The 19,965-nt window shown below is 43.5% G+C and overlaps 1 protein-coding gene across 3 annotated transcripts in view; it reads right to left on the reverse strand.

Moving 5' to 3' along the window:
• Positions 1-1,658: 1,658 nt before the first annotated feature.
• LOC127622768 (uncharacterized) overlaps positions 1,659-19,965 on the reverse strand; it is a 116,735-nt gene continuing 98,428 nt past the window's right edge. Inside the window, exon 4 of one of the 3 annotated variants that reach the window (XR_007968006.1) lies at positions 1,659-1,756. Coding sequence is in view for 2 of the 3 variants with exons in the window: in XM_052096853.1 (XP_051952813.1) it covers positions 15,883-15,966 (84 nt within the window). In the remaining variant the exon portion in view is untranslated. Of the gene's footprint in view, positions 1,757-15,786; positions 15,967-19,180; positions 19,611-19,965 lie in introns of those variants that run through there. The other 2 variants (XM_052096853.1, XM_052096852.1) reach the window with 2 other exon arrangements.

The following is a 19,965-nucleotide window of genomic DNA, read 5'->3' on the forward strand; positions in this document are numbered from 1 at the left end:
TGAGCGCTCGCAGCTCGATGATTGGTTCATGGGTTCGGGGCGCTGCTCATGGCCACACACCCCCGGTTCCTTTCTTCCCAGAGGAGCATGACGAACTCACAAGGTCATGGATGGCACCTTTCGCTGCCCAAAACAGATTTCCGGGTTCATCCGCTCTCACTACCCTCGACGGAGGGGCGGCCCACGGGTACACGGAGATCCCCCCCCTCACAGGTGCATCGCAACTGCCCTGGATAAGGCAGTTGCGATGCACCTCTGCCTGCACAATGGCGCCACCTGGCGGGATAATTTTTGTAAGATATTGACCAAAATTGATAAAATATAAACACAGTTCAATTTAAAACCCATTTAAACATTGTGAAGAGTTCCCAAACCATTTATGATTGTGTCTTTATGACATATTCTATTACCACCATCACATGTGTTTATATTATACATGTGGATAGACAGCACCATTTTCCTGTTGTCTACATAAATTACTTGAAGAAATTAGTAAAGCAAATGTTCTGTCATTCTGTAGGTATCTAGCATATAAATGTGCGTTTGAATTAGTGTAGTTTAGTTGTTTCACCACAGCTGTAGCAAAAATGAAAAAACACTCATTATAAGTCAGAGAAATGTATAGTTTTTCATTAAAATGCAACAATATTCATCTAACCAAGGTTCAGGTTCAGCACTCAATATATATAATGATTTACTGGAGAAAATAAGGTGTAAATAATTAAATTCATTTTAATGTCGTTTTAATGTGCATAACCAATATTTGTGTTCTTAAGTAATCGAATATCAAAATCTGAAGCTAAACCCAATCTGTAAATAAATATGTTTGAGTTGAATATTAATGTGCATAAATCTCATATCTGGGTTATTATGCTACTTGTAAATAATATAAATGAATGTGGTGGTTGGTTGTGTGAGTGGGGTGCAATCACTGATAATGCCCATCTGGGGGTCACAACAATTACTCTGCATAAGTGACTTGACAATGTTCAGAAAGTCTGTCCAGTGACCCAATTATGAATCATATAAACACCTCAATACATATGCATTTTGTCTAGGTATACCATTATAGACCTTTAAGAATGAGGACAAACAACAAGGTATGATACCAAAAATATATTTATTTGTAAGAATAATTCAAATAAACACCCACACAGATGAAGAGACAATGATACAGTTTGAGTTTATGTTAGCAGAAATAAAAGATTTTCTCCATTAATCGCAATATATAGATATGAAATTTAAACAAAGTTTACATTAAAAGTATCCCAGAATACCAACATATATATTTTTTTTAGCTTCCTCAGATTGATTACATTATTAACAGCACAACATATTTGAATCCCCTTGATAAAATATGAATTTTATATGATTATATTTAAAAGCTTGATTTGTTAATTCACTCCATACACACGGGTTGTTTTGCTTTGAACTTCTATATCTGTTCTTACACTTTGGCTTCCTCAAGTTTAAGACTTTCATTTTCATAAGCCACACCCTTCCAGGTGCCTTTCTTAGTTAACATCAGACAATTTAAATCGTGGGGCTAACGATATCCCCGATACTCAGTGCAAATTCACAATATTCATCAACACCTTCTTTAACAGCTTCGATGTTCTGATTACACCGACCATATCGACTTAAGAACAGGCCATTGTCGGCTCTAAATATGACTTTCCCATTCCTGGTGAAGACACTGAACTCACAGTATACATCAGGCTTAGCCTTGGCTGCCTCGATATGGTCGACACCAGACCTGTGAATTCGACTGAGGTAAACACCCCTCTGGTCTTTGAGCCGGACTTTCGAATCATTTACTTTCTCCACTATGAATTTGCACCAAGGGTCTTTGGTGCTCTTGGCAGCTTCTATGTTATAAATATTTGAGCGATAAATACAGCTGATGAACCGGCCATTGTCAGCCTGTAGAGCCACACCCTCTTCAGCACCAATATAAGATACCAGTGGACCAAAACCAGCAACTACCGCCTACAGAGACAAAACAACAGACACAGAGCACATTGTTGAACAAAATAAGTCATCCAACTTTCCTTCAGATTGTACACAATAGAGTTAAGAAGTGAGGTAGGTGGAATAATGCAGAGTGGATTTTAGATCCCTATCCCTTCACTTTATCTAAATTCCCTTTCCCAATAGAGTATGTCAGTGGAAATGTTCTGGGAAGCTACAGTTAATGAGATGATGCTTCACAGTGTAAAATGGCAAAATGATCGAGAGATGCATATCAGTGATGAGGCAAAAGATAAGTTCCACACCTTACAGATAAAAACAGGTGCTGCCAATAGTTCCCCGTTTGTCGCTCTCTTGACATTGTGTCGAAGAAGCGACACTAGGGGTCTCTCTAGAGCGCCAAATATGCCACTGATCTATGAGAAAAGGCCAATGGCAATTAGGCAGACAGTATTTGCATACCCCACCCCGGACATACGGGTATAAAAGCAGGCAAATACGTCGCGTTCATTCAGGAAATGGTCCGGCCACTACAGCGGCTTGGCTCAGCGACGTGGCCGGGAGGACACAACGTCTCATTCCCTCCATCAGGGAACGGAGGTTACATCTGTAACCTAGACGTTCCCCGTCTGTCGCTCTAGCGATGTTTTGTCGAAGAAGCGACACTAGGGGTCCAATTCAAATCACACCATGCGCTGAGCCGTATATATTCACATGTGTATGTGTTCATGTTATGTGTGAAATGGTTTTGGTAGGAAATTGTTATTTTAGCTGTTGTTCAGTATCTTTCCCTTGCTCTATATCTCTTGTGACTGCTCATTTCTTATTTTTCCAGATTCTTTGGACTGTGAGACACGCACACATTGATCCTGGTGTAATGCGTCTCTTACGCCTCTTTGGAAACTGACAGAGAGTTGGTGTCCCCCAGACTTGAGCACTAGAGTCACAGATGTATTTAGCACTAAGGAGGGTTCTTATATGTGTGGCCGCATACAAACAATGCATTACATGATATGCACTACAGATATTATGAATATGTTACATATAGACATAATGTGGTACATATGTTTCATGCATAATAGATATCTGATAATAATAAAGAACAACAAAGTCTGATGCAACATAATGACTTGATGTAAACTCACACAAACAGTAAACCGTTATAATAAGATTGATAGATTTGCATATAATGTAATGTTAAGATATTGCTCCAGTAATTAAAGATTAAATATAACGTGTAGGCAGATAAGATCCATGTTTAAATCGAGCAGGGTCATCGATTAAAAAACTGTGTAAAGGTGGTTACTATTGGATAATAGGACTGTGAGGACTGTATTAGGGGAGGTTCAGATTATCTCGTCTTCCTCTTGTGGTGTCAGAACACAATCCTCCATCAGAAAAGCCAGATTCAGTTCAAAGGGGTTTATTCAGTCCTGAAGATGACACACAGGAGGGTCATTAGTTTGTGTGTGTTTACATGTGCTTCTACAATACATAATTAAAATAATGCACATTAATCTATATGATCTCTTAAGATATTACAAGGTTAAATGGTATAAGACATTTACAACTCTCAGTGTAATCTTATACAATACTGCAATCTACTGGTTAGATATGGTAAAGGCACATTGAAAATGTCTCGGGTTACATTTGTAACCCTTGTTCGCTGAAAACAGCGGAACGAGATGCTGCACTTTGCTAAGCGCTTTTGGGAACAATCCTGCATTGTGACCAGATGTGAATATGTGTTTAACACGTCAATAAACATTGACTGGAATTTATAGCCTCGGCTGGTGAGCTCATTAGATGCACCTGTGGCCAGGATCTAAATAGACGCGTCACCAGCGTGTCGTCGGCACTTCTGAAGAGCAGTCCTGGGATGTCCCAGTGTGGCAAAGAAGTGCAGCATCTCGTTCCGCTTTTTCAGGGAACAAGGGTTACACATTTAATCCGAGACGTTCCCTTTACAAAAAGCTTCACTATGATGCTGCGCTTTGCTAAGTGCTTTTGGGAACGCAATACCCACACCGCCGCACTGGGGCTGTCCGGACCCCTACGGTTGTGAAGTGTACTCACAAGAATGTGAGAGGTCTCAGAAATGAGCTTGAGATGTCGACTCAAGGGCATAAGAGCCCGGAGTAGCATAAATATCTAAACCATAAAATTTGACGAATGTGTGCGGAGAGGACCAGCCTGCCGCATCACAAACTTGTTCAGACGTGAGCTTGAGATGTCGACTCAAGGACGTAAGAGTCCGGAGTAGCAAAAACATCTAACCCATAAAGTTCAATGAACGTGTGTGGTGAGGACCAGCCTGCCGCATCACGAACTTGTTAAGGCATGAGCCTGCCATAAAAACTGATGAATGTGCATGGAAAGGACCAGCCTGCCGCGTCACAAACTTGTTCAGGCATGAGCTTGAGATGTCGACTCAAGGACGTAAGAGCCCGGAGTAGCATGAACATCCAAACTATACAATCTGATGTATGTGTGCGGAGAGGACCAGCCTGCCGCATCACAAACCTGCTGCAGAGGGACCCCTCTAGCCAAGGCTTTAGAGGAGGCGACCCCTCTGGTGGAGTGAGCCCTGACACCTACTGGCGAAGCTTGACCGTGCGCCTCATAGGCCAGGCAATAGCATCCCTCACCCGATGTGACAGTCTGCTTGGTAGCGGCCGCCCCCCTGTTGCGACCCCCATAGCAGACAAATAATCTCCCTGACTTACGCCACTGGCTAGTGCAGTGGACATAAGTCTGAAGGGCACATACTGGGCAGAGTCCATGAAGTCATTCCTGCTCTGGCGTTAAAAACAGCGGGGAGCAGAAGGCTTCAAGAGTGACAGGACGTAGTGTCGAAAAAGGCACATTAGGAAGGTAGTCAGGATGAGGATGCAGATAGCTTTGGCCATACCTTTGGCCAATTCTAAACAGGCCGGCAAAACAGACAGAGCCTGTAGATCCCCAATCCTCTTAAGAGAGGTAATTGCCATAAGACCATCTTGAGAGTCAGAAGTCTGTCAGACGCTGACTCTAGAGGTTCAAAGGGGGTCTCAACCAGACCCTCCAGGACTATTGCTAAGTCCCATGAAGGAGTTCTGGTCCTAACAGGACGCCCCAGTTGCATGGCTCCACGAATGAAGCGTGCGACTAGAGGATGCCTCTCCAAAGGCACCCCGTCCATCAAGGCGTGGCAAGCTGAAATGGCAGCCACATAAACCCTTAGAGTAGCGGGGCATATGCCTTCTGACTGTTTTTCCAGCAGAAAGTCCAGAACTGAAACAATATGGCAGTTAACTGGATCTGCACCACTTTTCGAAGACACCCCATTTATTGGTGTAGATTGTTCTGGTAGAGGGAGCCCTAGCACTAAGAATGGTCTCGATAACCTCAGGTATCAACTGTGTCCCTCAGTTGGTACCCTTCAGGGGCCAAACATGAAGTTTCCACAATTCGGGCCGGGGATAAAATATCGTCCCATGCGCCTGAGACAGAAGGTCCCTCCTGTCCGGAATCGCCCAAGGCGAGCCGTCGAGGAGAGATATTAGCTCCGAGAACCATACCCTGTTCGGCCAGCGCGGCGCTATCAGTAAGAGGCAAGACCCTTGCTGGCGAACTCTGGCCAAGACTCCTGGGAGCAGAGAAACCAGGAAAAAACCCATACAGGCGCATTCAGGGCCATGTATGCACCATCATGTCCAGACCCGGGGGGAGGGCTGGGTGACTCAGGGAGAAGTAGAGGAGACATTGCGCTGTTCATAGAGGCGAAGAGGTCCTCTTCTACCCTGTAAAATCTCACCCAGATTTCTTCCACTACCTAGGGGTGGAGTTTCCACTCACCCGTCTGTATTTTCTGTCTGGACAGTAAATCTGCTCCCACATATGGGCATCCAGGGATATACACTAACCTGAGTGACAGGAGCTTGCCCTGGGCCCCAAGGAGAATCTCACGTGCCAGACATGTAGCTGACGTGAACGTAAACCTCCTTGATGGTTTATGTAAGAGACTACCGCTGTATTGCCCACCCGCACCAAGACATGGTAGCCTCTGGAGGAAGTATTTCAGGGCCATAAATACCGCCATCAACTCGAGACAGTTACTGTGAAACCCAAGCTGACGACCCTCCCATCCCCTTGAGCTGGGATGCTGAGCAGCCTGCGACGACGAGACGCACCTAGAGTGGGACCCAAGGTAAGAAACCGGTGTCTGAACCACATAGCAAGGGAACGAAGTACGCGGTGCGTAAACCTTATTAGCCCTAGGGGACTGGCCCTTGGATGGAAATCCCCTGGATTTTAGCCACAGCTGAAACGGTCTCATATTGAGCAGGCCCAAAGGGATCACCGTGGACGCAGATGCCATGAGACCTAATATTTGTTGATACTGATGAACAGTGCAACCTTGACCTAGCCTGAGTTTGCTCAGGGTGTTCTGAATGGACGTGATACGAGTGGGAGACAACTGTGCCTGCATCGTGATCAAATTCCATATAACCCCCAGATAGGTGATTCCCCGGGTGGGAGAGAGAACGCTCTTTGACGTTGAGTCTCAGACCCGGAGAACCAGATGAGCTAAGACAATATCCCTGTGCTGAACTGCCAGTTCTTGGAGCTGCGCTAAGATCAGCCAATCGTCTATGTAATTCAGAATGCGGCTGCCCTGGAGTCGCGAAGGAGCCAGTGCTGCATCCATGCATTTCGTGACCATCACACGACCGTCTTGACAGTTAGCAGCTTGAACTTGAACACCCTGACCGAGCGGTCCAAGCCTCAAAAGATCTCAAATCGGACGCAACCCCCCTCTCCTTCTTGGGGACCAGGAAGTATCTGCTGTAATAGCCTGACTCTTTCTCTGGAAGGGGAACACGTTCATGGCCCCTTTGACCAAGAGATTTTGCATCTCTTTCCACAGTAGATGTGTCTGCTCCGGTTTCACGGTAGTGGGAACCACGCCGTTGAAATGCGGAGGGCGGTGAGCGAATTGAATTCTGTAGCCTCTTTCTACTGTGTTCAGAACCCACATAGAAATGCCTGGCAGAAGTTTCCACGCTGCCAGGTTCTCTCAGATGGGTATCAATTTCGACACTTCCTGTTGAGGGGGTGTCGAGTGTTCCGCGTCCTGGATAAAGGCAGGAAGCAACGGTACACCCAACTCTTTGTTGGAAGCCTCTGTCACCCGAAACACCACAGGCGGCGGGAGTGAAGAGGTTTCGTGAGGGTATCGGGAGGGCCGAAGTGGATGTACACATGCCCCGTCCCGAGAGGAACCACCCCCACAAGGCTAGGTACAAGATCGTCAGGGTTTCTTTCTTTTAGAAATCACGACCCTGAGGTCCTGCTTCGGGGGCTGCTGAGGGCGACAAGCCTGTCCCCAGTCTTTATGAGGGGGAGCACGACTCGCCACGCTCTGCCTAGCAGGGGTGGGACTGGGTGGCCGAAGGCCCCGCCCCCCCTGAGTGCGGCGAGGAAAAAACTGCCCGAAGGCTTCCTCGTGGATTTTCGCCTCCTGGAATCTGGAGATAACCGTATTTATGGCATCTCCGAAGAGACCGGAAGGTGAAACCGAGGCATCGAGTTGGAAAACTCTGTCCTTATCCTTGATGCCCGAAAGGTTAAGCCATAAATGCCTCTCCGTGCTGACTAAAGCAGACATAGACCGACCAATGGAATGGGCTGTCTGCTTGCTCGCACGGAGAGATAAATCTGTGGCCCGACGAAGTTCAGAAAAGGCTTCTTCTTCGAGCGTTGCACCCGCACTCAGGTCTTTCAGTAGGTCAGCCTGGTACGCCTGTAACACGGCCATGGTGAGCAGCACAGCACCAGCCTGACCTGCCGCTTGATAAGCCCTCCCCTCTAGCATGGAGGTAGTCCTGCATGGCTTAGTGGGGAGAGTGGGTTTCTTGAGTGATGATGCCGAACCCGGTGAGAGATAGCCCGCAAGCGTCTCTTCAACCGGCGGCATCATTGAATACCCCCGTGTCTCAGAAAGAGGGAAAGGGGACAAGGTTCAGAAAGAGGGAAAGGGGACAAGGTTCACTGCGCACTGCCTAACAAATTCTAAATCCTAGCAGAGGAAAGAAAGTTTCTGACAGGCTTGTGAGAGACACAACATAGTTTGCTCTGAAGAAAACGGATCTGACGACATGCTGGTGACGCGTCTATTTATAGCCTGGCCACAGGTGCATCTAATGATCTCACCAGCCGAGGCTATAAATTCCGGTCAATGTTCATTGATGTGTTACACACATATTCACAGCTGGTCACAATGCAGGATTGTTCCCAAAAGCGCTTAGCAAAGCGAAGCATCATAGTGAAGCTTTTTGTAAAGGGAACAAGAACATCTGATTATAGGGAATTTCCATCATGTATGTGAAACTTATATTTCATACTTTAACCCCAATAATGAGTGATTCCTAGTAATATTGCCATAGAAACATGAAAAAATATGAAGAATGTTCTGAGAGCATGCGCCACCCGACACTCACATTGTTCATATCAATGAACCTGATAACAAAATACACGTCATATTAACAGGTGCCTAGTTTCCGTCCACCTTTTGCATTTTGTTATCGAGAAAGTGAAAATGCGAAAAAGAAAATGTTCGATATTTGCCTCCTTCTTCCCGTTTCCATTCAAATGACCATTTATCGATACAAATGGTGTTCATATGATGTGTGCACAGATATTAAAACGGACCACAAAATGGCTAACGGCTGTAAGTTTAACTGCTGTCTTAAATTTTAACTGTCTTAACTCATTATTTTAAGTCTTGTCTAGCTTTGGATTGCTCTTAGTATTAGCTGTTTCAATTTAACAAAGTAAATTAAAAAGAGATTCATTACTAACGTGCATTCTGTTAACTTGACCTGATAAGTGTCTGAAGTCTTCACATTACTTTTCTAGTTATGATGACAAACTTTGTAGTGTTTTAAAGTTATAGATCATAGTTATAAAAACAATAACATCACTTTTGGATGCAGCATCTAGATTTTATTTTCCTTTATAAGTTCAAATACAGCTCTTTAATAAGAATGGTTCAAAGCCAAAATGAAGTATTGTATAACCACCTCAATACATTTACATTTTACATTTATGTATTTGGCAGACACTTTTATTCAAAGCGACTTACAGTGCCCTTATTACAGGGACAACCCCCCCCGGAACAACCTGGCGTTAAGTGCCTTACTCAAGGACACAATGGTGGTGACTGTGGGGATCAAACCAGCAACCTTCTGATTACCAGTTATGTGCTTTAGCCCACTACTCCACTGGATTTTGTCTATGTATACCATTATATACCTTTAAGAATGGTGAGAAACAATAAGGCATGATGGAAAAAATATCTTTATTTGTAAGAATAATTCAAATAAACACCCACACAGATGAAGAGACAATAATACAGTTTCAGTTTATGTTAGCAGAAATACAAGTTCGATTATTTGTATTTTTTCTTTAATCGCAATACATAGATATGAAATGTGAACAAAGCTTACATCAAAAGTATCCCAGAATAGAGGTCTGCAACCCGACCCGGGCTCAACAGGACACGAGAACCTGATGGGTTTCAGGAAAGGATCGGGTCAGTTTTTCAAGTAGGACTTCAAGTTTGGGTCGGGTTCAGGTTTGTAATTAATGAAAAAGGGGCTTCCATTCCTTGTTAAAATTGTGTATGTTTACTGTTTCAGTAGTGCTAAGAATGTTGCCTATTTGCTTACATAAAATACAGCCTATTGCAACAGTACTTATTAGAAGAAATTAGATAGTAAGCAATTTTGGGTTCAGGCTTAAAATCGTCTAGGTTACGTATGTAACCTCCGTTCCCTGATGGAGGGAACGAGACGTTGTGTCGAAGAAGTGATACTAGGGGTCTCACTTGAGTGCCGAATATGTCTCTAATCTATGAAAAAATGCCAATGGAAATTAGGCAGACAGTATTTGCATACCCCGCCCCCGATCCATTGTAGCAGAGGATATATTTTTGGATGGTGGCGACGTCACCCTCGACAAGTAAGTTTTATTATATTATACAACATATTTGACTGTATATACTGAGGTATGTTTTTGTTTTGAGGTGTATTTGTCAGCTTATGTCATGTGTTTGGTGTTTTATGTCGAGTGTATGTGTGTGTGTTTTTTACGTGTAACGTTACCTGCTAACATCTTTCGTGTGCACTTGTGCAGGATTGTTTGTTCATGTGGGCTCAAGCACAGGTGTGTGTGTGTGTGTGTGTGTGTGTGCACTCATGAACCATATAACCTGATTGTTTGTGTGCATGTTGTACTGTTTATATGCTTGTGAATACAGAAACAATGTAAATGTTTTGTAAATTACTTATTTCTTTTTTGTTGTTGTTTTATATCACAGACCATCATCTGAAAATGAATCGGATGAAGTCTGGGAGCCTGTCAGAAAAAAACAGCATACTGAGGGACAGAATGACAGCACCTCATCAGGACAGGAGCCCCATCCTTCACCTTCCCAGAGAGGTTCTGTCAGCAAAACAACAAGAGGACGGGGGAGAGGGAGAGGCAGAGGCAGAGCACGGGGGAGGGGGAGAGGCAGAGGGAGAACTGGCAGCAGCAAGAGCCAGGTGGAAATGTCATCTAGCACTTCTGAAGCTGGATGGAATGATGTGGACATTCCAGACGTGACGCCACCACAGCCTACCTTCAGACCCACCAATACACCAGGACCCCAGCTCATTCGTACAGCAACTTATACAGTTCTCCAGCTTTTCCAACTTTTTTTTCAAACACCCTGTTACAGTCAATAATACAAAACACTAATGACTTTGGATCAACTCACTACTCAAAGCCCTCCAACCCGTGGATTGACATTACCCTACAGGATATTTTTGCCTTCATGGCCATGGTCATTTATATGGGTATTGTGAAACTTCCTTCATTAACGGATTTCTGGCGAGGGGGTAATCTCTACAGCTTGCCGTTCCCTAAAAAGGTCATCACAGGGAAGAAGTTTCTTCGGATCTGCCGCTCCCTTCACATCAGTAGCATGGTGGACGATGTTGCTAATGAGCAGAGAAGAGGTACAGCAGGATTTGATCGTCTCTGCAAAATAACACCACTGTACATGGAGATGAGGGATGCCTGCAAAAGGAACTTTCACCCTGACCAAGAAATTTCCATTGATGAGAGGATGGTGGCCTCAAAAGCACGCATCGGGCTAAAGCAGTACATGAAGTATAAGCCAGTTAGCTGGGGATACAAACTTTTTGTTCTTGCAGACTCAAGCAATGGGTACACTTGGGACTTCTTTATATATGAAGGGAAGCTGCAAGGAAACAGTGGCAAGGGTCTCAGTTATGAGTCTGTGATGGAGCTTCTTGACACACAGTTGCTTGGCACAGGCTACAAGTTGTTTGTAGATAATTTTTACACCAGTCCCTCTCTTTTCTGTGACCTCCTTCAGAAGAGGTTCTGGGTGTGCGGAACCATACGCACAAACAGAATTGGTTTTCCAAAAACAAAAATCAATGTTCTGGACTCTAAATCTCCCCGTGGCAGTATAAGATGGATCTGGAAGGACTCCCTCCTCTTTGTCCAGTGGCGAGACACAAGGGATGTGTTTATGTGTTCCACACTCCACACAGCCCATGCGGGGGACACTGTTCCGAGGAGAGTCAGAGATCCCGATGGGTGCTGGGTGTTGAAGGACATCTCTGTTCCACCAGCAGTGAAGGAGTACAACCGGTATGTATTATATGTATTATTACAATCTTTTATGCTATTTGAAATGAAATAAAATAAAAAAATCTTAATGTTGTTTTTTATGTCCAAACAGGTGCATGGGTGGAGTGGACCTATCTGATGCCCTGATAAGTTATTACAAAGTCATCCACAAGACCCAGAAGTGGTACAAGACATTTTGTTTATCACTTCATGGACATTGCGGTTGTGAATGCCTTCCTTCTTCACAAGGATATCTCTAAAGGTAAAGGAGAGGTACCCATGCACCAGAAGGCCTTTAGGGAGACACTTGTTGAGGAGCTGGCAGCAGCAGCTGGCAGACCTGATCCATCCCACACTCCACACACAGCACATCACAAGCCTGTGCAGTGCAGTGGCACTGCAGGTCGTCTGAGGTGCAGACACTGCCAGGCAAAGACACCAATAAAGTGCTCCTCCTGTGATGTGCCTTTGTGCTTTGTCCCAAATCGGGATTGCTATAATGATTGGCATGTTGCAAATAGACTCTGAAAAATGTTAGGTGGAATCTGTTTTAGAGCACGCATAGTTTTGTTTGAGTACCAGATGTGCCTCTGGAAGAGATATTTTCTTGGATTCTGAAAAAAAGAATCATTTGTAAATAGTTTGAAATGCATACATGTGTATGTATATATACATATATATATATATATATATTTTTTTTTTATTTTATTATTGATTTTATTTATATATATATATATATATATATATATATATATATATATATATATATAGTGTGAGTTCAAATATTAAAGTGTTTTAGTACCATAGCACTTGTTTTGTCTCTTTTGTAGAAAGTTTGGTTTCAGGAATTGAAAAAAAAAAACACTATAATGTGTTTATGCTTCAGTTACTTTGTGTCAGCAATTATTGACAGTGAATCTGGATAAGGAATATAATAGCCCTAAGTGTAACCTTTCATTAGAGCCCAAAATTATGACTGTAGAGTAAAGCATTCAAGAATGGCAGCATTTTATGTGTCTATGGTCACAAAGGGTCATTTGGAGTCTCCAAGTGGCCTTTTTTGGGAAGTGCCTAGACATACACTTAGATAAACATGTGTAAAACACTCATTTTCTAAGGTATTGTTATAAAATGTTAAACTGTGTTTGGTAAGGCTTCATGCTGTGATCCCATTGTGTTTTCCAGCTAATAGCTCCCAGCTGAAGTTATCTGCAGGCATCTGTTTACAAAAAAAAATGTAGGCAGAATTTTTTTGGTCCTTTTTCAGTGTGTTCAAAGTTATATTACTCAATACCAGTAAGACTTACAGTGATTCTATACTCCAAATGGTTCAAGAACAGCATGCAATTTAATTTGGGTAGGCCTTTTTTAGGCGTTTTAGGCAAATTTTGCAGGAATGCTAACAGGTTAACATGCTGAAGGGGAGGACTTTGTATTGATACGCCTGGCCATCGAAAGCGAACCGTAGGAAGGGTCGGTGTCAAGGCAGAATTGAGACGTGAAAGTATGCGTCCTTCAGGTCTACCGCTGCGAATCAATCTAGATGCCGGATGCAAGTTAAGATGTGTTTTTGCGTGAGCATTTTGAACGGGAGTTTGTATAAGGCCCGGTTGAAAACTCGAAAGTCCAAGATCAGTCGTAAGCCGATGCATTTCTTGGGTATGATGAAGTAAGGGCTGTAGAAACCCTTCTTCATCTCGGCTGGATGGACAGGCTCTATCGCGTCTTTGAGTAGAAGAGAAATGATTTCCGCACGCAGGGATTTGGCATGTTCGCGTGTACTGCGGAGAAGCGGACGGCCTGGCAAACTGAATTGCGTAACCGAGTCGAATGGTCCGGGCCAGCCAACGTGATGGGTTGGGAAGTGAAATCCACGCATCCAAGCTCCGTGCTAGGGGCACCAAAGGGACGATTATTTTTGACGTAACCGGCGGGGCTTTGCAGCGAGGCGGAGCAGGTTGTATGGCGTTGTGAGGTGCGGATGCGTCCCGAGGCTCTGGTGCTGAGAAAAGACTCGAAGCACTTACCTTGCTCCGCACGCCCGGCAGGGGGCGGGTTAGTGACTGAGGAGGAGGTCCTATAGTGGCGTCCTCTGGACTTGTCAGAACCGGCCGGCCAGGGAACAGTCGTGGGGCTGAGGGTCCGCGTCTAGCATGCCGGGACTATTGAGGTGTGGCGGCAGAGTGCCGTGAGAACGGCATTTCCGAGCCAGGTAACCCAGAAAGAGGAAATTGCTCTATTTATGAAAAACGTGCAAAAAATACCTTTAACTAAAGGATCTTTTCCAGGCCCTCCACCGGGGGACAGAGTGGTCTGTTTACCAACTCCAGAGCAAATGTCTCGATCTCTGGGTCGTCCGTCTCAGGAGTTCTTGGGAGCCTTTTGGGTCCTCGAAGGGGTCCATGAGACAGGGGCGTGTGCTTTCTGCGGGGTGCTCGACGCTGGGGCTGAGAGCTGGGCCCACTCTTGGTTGAGGTGGTGCAGCATGTTTTTTTTTTTTTTAAGCTGCAGGAGGTCGCCCTTGGCAGGTTTCCGGCAGGACAGGATGCCTCCATCTGCTTCTTCACCGCTGAGGACTGCTGGGCGGAGTCGTCAATGGTGCCGCCGAATGGACGGAGCTGGCAGACAGGGGTGTTCGAGAAAGCGTGCTTTGTCTACCTCCCATCTGTTCGAGTGCTGGCGCTTCTGATCTTCGTGGCCCGGGGGACCGCTCCACCATGGGGGGGGCGTGGCTGTGAGCGGTGCACATGCCCGCGGAACCAAACAAGTAGCCATGAGGGGGGGGCGGGGTTTTCCAGTCCAGTCTCATGCTAATGGTACCCGGGAAAGCATAGCGGACCTCTGTTCGTCAGGCTCAGAATGGGAGCAGACCCGAAGGTGGCGGTCCAGACGTGTCATCAGCATCAGATGCCGCTGTAAAGCTCTCCGATGCAGCGGCGATGTCGTCATCCAATTCCGAGAACTCAAGGGACTGGTCGGCCGGCCGCGAAGCGGGCCGCACTCATCCCGAGCTCGGACGGAAGCAAGCAAGCGTGCACGGGTGGTTCGAGGGGATTTACCCGGCTTTATTATCCCCAAATCGCCTCCATCGCCTGCCTCAATCCCGTAGGAAGGAGGCGAGGCACGGGGGACGGCTGAAGTGGCTTTCTCTCATGGCAAAATAAACCCGCGACCGCAATGCTGCCACGGTTATGTACTCGCACTAAGAACATAAACCATTGGAGAGAAATCTCTCATCCCGAGCTCGGACGGAACCAAGCAAGCGTGCAAGGGAGGCAGGTGGTTCGAGGGGATTTACCCGGCAAACAGAGCCCGTCATTGTCCTAAAATGGCCTTCATCATCTGCGGCGCCTGCCCCAATCCCGTAGGAAGGAGGCGAGGCTTGGGGGGCGGATGAAGTTGCTTTCTCTCATGACAACCGCAATGCTGTCATGGCTATGTTCTCGAACATAGACCATTCATAAAACACTGCCTGCGTGTAAGCGCAGCCCAGGCACGTAAGGCAGCTTTTATGACCGTCAGAGGTGGGGAGAAATAAACCGGATCCAGAAACTATGCAGAGGCGTAAACACATTTTTAAAAAGACGCCAGCTGGGTATTTGCTCTTTTAGAGAAAATAACTCTTTAAACTGCGCTGTCGAAGCACCCAAGGGTAAACTGTACTGCCATGCAGAGAATGGAGAAAGCCGCTGTAATGCGCCGTAGAATCCAACAGCAGGCAGCGTCAGAGGAACAGGAATGGGTGTGTAACTCGCAGCTGACTGCATACACGAATTTCTGAATGAACTTGACATATTTGCCCACTTTTATGCCTGTGTGTCCGGGGGCGGGGTATGCAAATACTGTCTGCCTAATTCCCATTGGCCTTTTTTCATAGATCAGAGGCATATTTGAAGCTCAAGAAAGACCCCTAGTGTCGCTTCTTCGACACAACGTCGAAGTGAGCGACAGACGGGGAACTGACGTTATCGTTTGGGCCAGGAAGGGTCTCGGCTACGAGTCAAGTTTTATTTTAAGGCCCGTGCAAACCTCTATCCCATAATACCAAAATGTGTAGTTTTAGCTTCCTCAAATTGACTACATTCTTAAGTCAAGGACATTGCAGTTAACATCACAATATGACCTTGATAAAAAATTTATTTTATATGATTATATTTGAAAGCTTGATTTGTTAATTCACTCCATACACAGGGGTTGTTTTGCTTTGAACTTCTATATCTGTTCTTACACTTTGGCTTCTTCGATTTTAAGCCTTACGTTTTCATAAGCCACACCCCTCCAGGTGCCGTTCTCAGTGAACATCTGAACCTCTCCATTGGACTTGATCTTCTTGATTGTAGCTGTGAAGGGAATCTCAGCATTATCATCCTTGTTGACCATCAGTTTCACTGTGATCTTGGTTTTGGGAGGAATTGTGATGGTAGTTTTCTCTGACATGGAGATGGATTTCTCTTTTGAGGAGCTGGTGCTATACTGTCCTGAGTATGAGATGGTGACTTCGACACTTAATAATTTAAAATCAGAAGACACAGTAGAGGACACCCCCCATGTGTGGGTCCAAGTCGTGGTCTCTGTGACTGTGTTCGTCCAGTTTAGTTTGAAGGTGTGGGATTGATCCATGCTGCTTTCATTGATGTAGTAGTCGGTTTTCACCACAGATGGCTTGTCGCTCAGGTCTGGAATTTTTCCAAAATCTATTTTGACAATTTTAAATGTGGGGCTAATGATATCCCCGATACTCAGTGTAAATTCACAATATTCATCAACACCTTCTTTAACAGCTTCGATGTTCTGATTACACCGATCATATCGACTTAAGAACAGGCCATTGTCGGCTCTAAATACGACTTTCTCATTCCTGGTGAAGACACTGAACTCACAGTATACATCAGGTTTAGCGTTGGCTGCCTCGATATGGTTGACACCAGACCTGTGAAATCGACTGAGGTAAACACCCCTCTGGTCTTTGAGCCGGACTTTCGAATCATTGACTTTCTCCACTATGAATTTGCACGAAGGGTCTTTTGTGCTCTTGGCAGCTTCTATGTTATAAATATTTGAGCAATCAATACAGCTGAGGAACTGGCCATTGTCAGCCTGAAGAGCAACACCCTCTTCAGCACCAATATAAGATACCAGTGGACCAAAACCAGCAACAACCGTATTGTCGGACTGTTTCAACAAATGTATGTAACAAACAAATACAAAGTAACAATTAAGAACAATATCATTTGAAAAATACTAATAATAATAAGCACATTTTTTTGTTTGTATACTTTAAAATTGTTCAGCAAGGAAATGTATATTTGTGAGACATATTCTCAAATCTCGGCATGTCTTACCATTTTCAGTCTTTATTCTCAAATCCCTTTTTGCTGAAACCTGCAGGAGACAAAATGTGTTTACTTACACAAACAACACATTACATTTAATAGACTAAACAATCTCAGAAATTATATGGAGGTGAAAAATGAAGTTTTACCTTGATCAAAACGTTATATCTGATGCATAAAATCTTCTTACACTTATTCGTGTCCCCAGTAAATATTAAAGTCTTATCAGTTGCAAGTAATATGTTGTTACAATACAGGAATTATCAATAAAAGTAAGATTTACTGCAACCTCAGCAGACACAATGAAGCAATGAAGGATGAGCTCAACCTTATATACTCACTGAGTAAAACAACTCCTCCTTGTGTTGACACCCGTCCTGTAAAATATGGTATCGTCCCGTATTTAAAGATGAAATTAAGTGTCCCGTATCAAATCACTATGGAATACGAGTTGTCCCGTATTTCAGCTGGTCAGATGGCGTTCATGGTGAAATCGTTCCAGATCGCTAATTTAACGTTGATGCTGGAATTTTTGCTTATTGTGTGAAAGGGACCATCTGAAAAGTCCAAATATTGTGTTAAAACGAGCAAATCCTGTGGAGGGTGTGGTAAGGGACCGTCTGACATGTCCACACGTTGTTCTAGATATGTGGAATTCTTATAAATGAAAAATATTTCTTTTTTTATAAGTCATGGATAAGGAAAGTTCTAATTTTAGCATATAAGAAATTATATACAATTTGAATTGAGTGTCTCTTATTTTACAACTTCAAAAACTGTCAAATTAACTTTATTTTATAAATAGCTCTTCCTGTCAAATTATTGCGCAACAGACGACTAAAGGAAAACGGAAAACAGCAGCGCAGAACCGGAAACAGGACTGCTCTTCAGAAAAAGATATCTGACGACACAGATTCAGTTCAAAGGGGTTTATTCAGTCCTGAAGATGACACACAGGAGGGTCATTAGTTTGTGTGTGTTTACATGTGCTTCTACAATACATAATTAAAATAATGCACATTAATCTATATGATCTCTTAAGATATTACAAGGTTAAATGGTATAAGACTATCAACTTTACAACTCTCAGTGTAATCTTATACAATACTGCAATCTACTGGTTAGATATGGTAAAGGCACATTGAAAACAGGAACATCTGATTATAGGGAATTTCCATCATTTAATGTGAAACTTATATTTCATACTTTAACCCCAATAATGAGTGATTCCTAGTAATATTGCCATAGAAACATGAAAACATATGAAGAATGTTCTGAGAGCATGCGCCACAGACACTCACATTGTTCATATCAATGAACCTGATAACAAAATACACGTCATATTAACAGGTGCCTAGTTTCCGTCCACCTTTCGTGCTATTTTGTTATCGACAGAGTGAAAATCGCGAAAAATAAAAAAATCATAAAATGTGCGATATTTGCGCCTTCTTCCTGTTTCCATTCAAATGACCATTTATCGATACAAATGGTGTTCATATGATGTGTGCACAGATATTAAAACGGACCACAAAACAGCTGTAAGTTTAACTGCTGTCTTAAATTTTCAGTCAAATCAAATGATCTGTTTAAGTCATTTCAACTCATTATTTTAAGTCTTGTCTAGCTTTGGATTGCTCTTTGTAAGTGCAAATGATTTAACAGTATTAGCTGTTTCAATTTAACAAAGTAAATTAAAAGAGATTCATTACTAACGTGCATTCTGTTAACTTGACCTGATAAGTGTCTGAAGTCTTCACATTACTTTTCTAGTTATGATGACAAACTTTGTAGTGTTTTAAAGTTATAGATCATAGTTATAAAAACAATAACACCACTTTTGGATGCAGCATCTAGATTTTATTTTCCTTTATAAGTTGAAATACAGCTCTTTAATAAGAATGGTTCAAAGCCAAAATGAAGTATTATATAACCACCTCAATACATTTACATTTTACATTTATGTATTTGGCAGACACTTTTATTCAAAGCGACTTACAGTGCCCTTATTACAGGGACAACCCCGGAACAACCTGGAGTTAAGTGCCTTACTCAAGGACACAATGGTGGTGACTGTGGGGATCAAACCAGCAACCTTCTGATTACCAGTTATGTGCTTTAGCTCACTACCCCACTGGATTTTGTCTATGTATACAATTATATACCTTTAAGAATAGTGAGCAACAATAAGGTATGATGGAAAAAATATCTTTATTTGTAAGAATAATTCAAATAAACACCCACACAGATGAAGAGACAATAATACAGTTTCAGTTTATGTTAGCAGAAATAAAAGATTCCCATTAATTGCAATACATAGTTTTTAAATTTAAACACAAAAACAAAGCTTACATTAAAAGTATCCCACAATACCAACATATGTATATTAGCTTCCTCAGATTGATTATATAAGTCATGGACATTATTAACAGCACAATATATTTGAATCCCCTTGATAAAATATGGATTTTATATGATTATATTTGAAAGCTTGATTTGTTAATTCACTCCATACACTTTGAACTTCTATATCTGTTCTTACACTTTGGCTTCTTCGATTTTAAGCCTTACGTTTTCATAAGCCACACCCCTCCAGGTGCCGTTCTCAGTGAACATCTGAACCTCTCCATTGGCCTTGGTCTTCTTGATTGTAGCTGTGAAGGGAATCTCAGCATCATCATCCTTGTTGACCATCAGTTTCACTGTGATCTTGGTTCTGGGAGGAATTGTGATGGTAGTTTCCTCTGACATGGAGATGGATTTCTCTTTTGAGGAGCTGGTGCCATACTGTCCTGAGTATGAGATGGTGACTTCGACACTTAATAATTTAAAATCAGAAGACACAGTACTGGACAGCCCCCATGTGTGGGTCCAAGTCGTGGTCTCTGTGACTGTGTTCGTCCAGTTTAGTTTGAAGGTGTGGGATTGATTCACACTGCTTTCATTGATGTAGTAGTCGGTTTTCACCACAGATGGC

The sequence above is a fragment of the Xyrauchen texanus genome, chromosome 29, assembly GCF_025860055.1.
Source record: "Xyrauchen texanus isolate HMW12.3.18 chromosome 29, RBS_HiC_50CHRs, whole genome shotgun sequence".
NCBI classification, from domain to species: domain Eukaryota; kingdom Metazoa; phylum Chordata; class Actinopteri; order Cypriniformes; family Catostomidae; genus Xyrauchen; species Xyrauchen texanus.